General features: G+C 30.5%; 1 protein-coding gene across 1 annotated transcript in view; it reads left to right on the forward strand.

The window, feature by feature from the left end:
* The first annotated feature begins 2465 nt into the window (after positions 1-2465).
* RFeS (Rieske iron-sulfur protein) overlaps positions 2466-5812 on the forward strand; it is a 17827-nt gene continuing 14480 nt past the window's right edge. The window contains exon 1 of the mRNA XM_016049669.3: positions 2466-3029. Coding sequence (XP_015905155.1) covers positions 2816-3029 — 214 coding nt within the window. The 5' untranslated portion in view covers positions 2466-2815. The remainder of the gene's footprint in view (positions 3030-5812) is intronic.

The raw sequence follows: 5812 nt of genomic DNA on the forward strand, positions 1-5812 counted from the left end.
CTATGTGTTTGTGCGCTTTCCTTTCATACAGTTAATCATTTATTTTTAAATAATATTTTCTCTTGAATCTTTTTTCTTAAATAATCTTTTTTCTCGCTCCACCCCTCTAATGTGCTCGCGCCCCCCTAGGGGGGCGCGCCCAACAGGTTGAGAATCACTGCTTTACTCAGTATTTTATTTTATATTATTTTTTTAATATCTTCTTCGATATTTTAACGTGAATAAAGAGCTCTATATATAAAAATTATTACTTTTCATCTGAAAAGCAGTGAATAATAGCAAAAAACGGATAAATTTCGAATAATTTTTTATATATTTATTTATTTTATATTATATTATTTTTTTAACTTCTATTTCAATATTTTAACGTGAATAAAGTGTTCTACATATAAAAAATAAGTATCTATCTTTGTTAAAGAGCGGATAATAGTTAAGAAAAGGGACAAAAATCGCCTCCGGAGGCACTCACATGTCAAGCCCTGTAACTCTTTTTAATATAAACCTGTAATTTTTAAACTCTGTCCGAAATTAGAGTCTAATGTACCAAATAATCGTACCAAAGAATCTTTTTATAGACTGATTATGGAGCCCAAAATGAGCCGAAATAGGTTTTGTTGACTAACCGGACGGAGGTGCTTTAAGCTAAATATTCCCTGAAACTGCGTGAAAAGCGTGGCGCAGTTGGTAGCGCTGCTGGCAAAATAGATTTGTAGGCCCGGAGGTCCTAGATTCGATGTCCGGATTATTTTTCCTTTGAAAAACAACGATAATTGCAAAACAATGGATACATTTCGAATAAATTAATTTTTCCTTTTTTCAGCTATTATTCGCTTTTTCCCAAAGAAAAAATAGTTATTTTTAGATATAGAGCACTTTATTCACGTTAAATTATCGAAAAAGATAATAAAAAAATAATATAAAATAAATAAAAAATTAATCCTCACCCGGTATCGAACCACTCAGGACCTCCAGGTCTATAAATCTAACGTGCCCATCGCGCTACCAACTGTTCCACGCTTCACACACAGCATCTGCGCATATTTAGCTTGAAGCACTTCCTTCCGGTTAGTCAACAAAACCAATTTTGGCCCATTGTGGGCCCCCTAATTGGTCTATAAAAATATAATTTAATACGATTGTCCGGTACATTACATAGTTTCGGCCCGAGTTTGAAAATTATAGGATAATAATAAAGGGAGTTACAGGGTGTGACGTGTGCGTGCACCTGGAGATGGTTTTTTTCCCCCTTTTCAGCTATTATTCGCTCTTTAACAAAGAAATATTTTCATGTTGTTCGATTTTTTTTAAAATTCTGAAGTTGTTTGCACAGAGAAATATTTTGTGGTATTTTTGACTATTTTTTAAACTGTTTTGAACTTAGAAATATTTAAAGTTTTGGTCTATGATATTTTCATGTTGTTTGAACTTTGAAAAATTCTGAAGTTGTTTGCACATAGAAATATTTTGTGGTATTTTTTACTATTGTTTAAACTGTTTTGAACTTAGAAATATTTAAGGTTTTTGTATTTAGAAATAGTAGATCTAACCTATAGGATAGCCAAATAGGATTTACTCATATTTGGTTATATTTTCGTGAAATATCAACGTTTCTTATTTTTTGGGTAGCATCATATGTATGTCTTTCATATGAATTTTATGGAGTCTTTCGAATTCGCTTGTTGTTTGTTTCATTGAAAGTTAAATCAAAAGAAAGCGTTTTATTGTAAACATTACAAGCATAATATTATTGGAAAGTCCTCTTGTACTGTTCCATAGATTGGGGTTTAAGGAAATAACACTCTCACATATAACAAGCACTATTTATTAATTATTTACAACATTTAAAATTTAGAATACAGAAGATGCGTCTTAACGCAACACTAACAGGTGAGGAGGAATCTAAACTGAAACTTTAGAGGGGAAGTCCAGACTCGATTGCGCATGCGTGATATGTTAGTTCGCAAACATAGCCTCGAGCGGCTAAATACACGACACCGCATTTTCAAGCTTCAGCGTGAATATAAATAGGAAGTAGTAACCCGGAAGTTTAAGGATTAATTTTAATTTTTAATGACACCTGTGATTAATTTTGTACGGTCAATCATCTATTGCCAGTTCTGTGAAACATTTGTTTTAAAGTGATCAATTTATACCTCAATAACTGTAATCGTAACTGAAACTCTTATTGACCTTCCTAAAAAGTCTTTCGTCGGTTTGTTGGTATTTTCGAAATTTTTTCGAAAATTAAGCTATGAATTGTCTAGTGAGATCCCCAGCTAATTTAAGCAATTATATAAAAGTATCCAAACAAGTAATTGGATCCGTTAGTGGAGAAGTAGCTGCTCCTTTCAAAGTTCCTGAGGAAAGTGTGAAAGTCCCAAGTCAACCTCTGAAACTCACGTCCAGAAGTTTAGCTGCAAGTGCACAAGGGGGACAACTTTTTGCACAAGCTGCTGGATTTGGTNTAGCCCATTGTGCAGCTCTAGTGCGACGTAAATTAACAACAACAACAACAACAACAACAACAAACATAGCCTCGAGCGGCTAAATACACGACACCGCATTTTCAAGCTTCAGCGTGAATATAAATAGGAAGTAGTAACCCGGAAGTTTAAGGATTAATTTTAATTTTTAATGACACCTGTGATTAATTTTGTACGGTCAATCATCTATTGCCAGTTCTGTGAAACATTTGTTTTAAAGTGATCAATTTATACCTCAATAACTGTAATCGTAACTGAAACTCTTATTGACCTTCCTAAAAAGTCTTTCGTCGGTTTGTTGGTATTTTCGAAATTTTTTCGAAAATTAAGCTATGAATTGTCTAGTGAGATCCCCAGCTAATTTAAGCAATTATATAAAAGTATCCAAACAAGTAATTGGATCCGTTAGTGGAGAAGTAGCTGCTCCTTTCAAAGTTCCTGAGGAAAGTGTGAAAGTCCCAAGTCAACCTCTGAAACTCACGTCCAGAAGTTTAGCTGCAAGTGCACAAGGGGGACAACTTTTTGCACAAGCTGCTGGATTTGGTGGTAAACTCTCTTCTACATGTTTTTTTTGTTTGTTTTGAAACTTGCGTCCTAAGTGGCACATAATCATCAGAAAAATCTTACGTTACTTTGCACTACTTTCGAATATCAGAAAGGTACAAAAGGTCCCTGTTTTCTCTGCATTATATAACGTGTGATATTTTACAAACTAATATTCCTTAGCATTTGCTATAATATATTTTCGGGGATATTTCCGTATCGAAATTTGTCGTGCCAACAACAATCGCCAAATAGATTTTAAATTTCCATATTTTTTATAAAAAAAATATGTAGATGTTTGCCTGGGTGTAGTTACGAGTTATACCTTTTGAGTTTGTCCCTTTCTTTATTTTTTTTTTTTTTTAGTTTCCCCGCAAGCCTCTGCCCAAAAGCTGCCAAGACTATTATTATTCTGTTAAAAATCACAGTAATGGGCCAACTCGAAAGGTATTACTGCTGGCGATTGCAGTTGGCGTGGCAGATCAGAATACAGATTCCAGTTACAGAATGAATTGAGTAGAAGTTTTAACTTTAAAAAAGAATTTTTTTTCCCTTCGTAACACTCATCAAAGCTATATTATTTTTTTCTGTAATAATTTTGATAATTAAGAAGGTAGTGTATAAATAACCAAATTAATCACTTGCATAAATTTTCCTTATCTTTCACTGGATTTAAATGGAGAAATGATTACATAGGCAGGGGTTTGTCCAGGCCGAATTTACTACCGTTTAGCGGTACCTTCACAAATTCAATTTTAGGTAAAACGGTAGTTTCACAATTTCAACTTTAGGAAAAACGGTAGTTTCACAAAATACTTTTTCTTGACATTTTATTTATGTATCCCTTAAGAAACGATAAATCTATATTTTAACCATGTTTTTGTATTGATTTTTTAATATAATTTTTGATTTTTCACACATTATGTCTAAATTTTCACAAAATAGGTACCTTTCACAAAAACCTAGACAGACCTAGGTATGTTTTTACGTATTCTCTCAGTAACTGAAATTTTATTTAATAGAACTTCAAAAACAAAATTCGAAGAAATTTTAGATAGGGGTAAAATAGGGCCAGGGTGATTGTAATCCGGGTTAATCGTATGCTTTCTTCCGGGTCTAAAAACTGAAAGCGGGGCTGATTTTGCTCAAATATCACAGAATTCCGCATTAGATCATTAGATGTGGATTTCTGTAAATCAAAAACTTAAATAAAATTTTGATATGTGCAGGGTAAACACAGGGAATGTTTTTCTACAGATAACGGTGGCAACCCTTTTAAATCATTTAGCATTTTTACACCAATTTCATTAATTTTAGAGTGATTTAGCCTTGTATCACAATATAACATTCGAATAGGGTTTCTTTTAAATCAAGAATACTCAGAAATTTTAAATCAATCTCTAACAAATAAAATCTATAACAAAAGAAAATGTTCATTATAAAAAATTCTTTTATAAGATCAATAACATTGCTTAATTTTTTTATTTGAAATAATGAAAACATTATCACTTAAGATTTTTTTAAAAGTAAAAACAGTCATAAGCTTTGTCTAATTTTTTCAAAATTAAAAACAGCTTAAGATTTATACAAAAAGTAATGTTGGATTGACAAATTACGGAATATGAAATAAATATGAAACTTTGTTTTAATTTTTTTAAAAGTAAAATGACTGTAGATTTATTGATTTAAAATTAATAGAATTTTATAAAACTATGATATGCATTGAAAGAATTAAAAAATAAAAAGATGTTACAAAAGGGAATAAATGTTTAAAAAAATTATTTTTTTTTAATGTAAATTTTTTGCATGGAATTTAAAATGAAATAATTGAAAAATAATAGCGATCACAAAGTAACAGAAGTCCTACTGAAACTAATTATTAGAAACTTAAAATCCCAGCCAAAAAAAGTTATGAAATAATAATGCATTGATCAGAGTTGGGTACTAATTTGATCATTTGAATCAGTGATTCAAATCACCAACTTACAACTGATTTGGATCAGTTGATTTTTCAAAATATATTTAAGTAAATTATAATAAATAATTATTTCTTAAATTTTAGTTAGTTTTCTTTCACAGTGATGCTATACAGTTAAGTAAAGTATAAGACAGTTAAAATATTTATAGCATTTAGCAACATATACATTATTAGCCTATGAAAGATATTATAAGTATAAGGAACCGAAATTTCGGTTCACTATATCCGTTACGCAGGCAATTTCACCAGGGTTGGCAGATTTTTGACATGTGACAGTTTTTGAAGGTTTGAACCATGGTTAAACCGTCACGTCAAAAACCTCACTGTCAAAAACCTATATTCATATGTGAAATTTAATTAATACATAAAATTTATATATTTTTTTATAAAGGATAGTGTTTCTAAATATGTTCTAGAAAAAATAAATTTAAAATTTTGAAGAAACACTTATATTTTGAATAGTAACCAAAATCTTGTACTTTTGAAAGCTCACATCTTTTGTAATATTATGTATTCATTTTCATGTGTTATTGAAAATCTGCAGTGATATTATTAAGAAATTTATTTATAACCAAATTTAGTGTATAGTATAGATTATACTAAAAATTAGACATTTTTAAAGATAAACATTAGCAGTTTTGTACATTAGACATCTTTTAAAGAAAAATCTTTTTAATATTCTTTTAAATCTTCTTAATAATCTTTTTAACATAAGACAATACAAATTTAAGTGCTTTCTGTTAAATACACAGAGTAGTTAGTGTCGATTTACAGTATATTCAGCCTATTCATTTACTATGCTGAAAAT

This window comes from Parasteatoda tepidariorum, chromosome 10 (assembly GCF_043381705.1).
Source record: "Parasteatoda tepidariorum isolate YZ-2023 chromosome 10, CAS_Ptep_4.0, whole genome shotgun sequence".
NCBI classification, from domain to species: domain Eukaryota; kingdom Metazoa; phylum Arthropoda; class Arachnida; order Araneae; family Theridiidae; genus Parasteatoda; species Parasteatoda tepidariorum.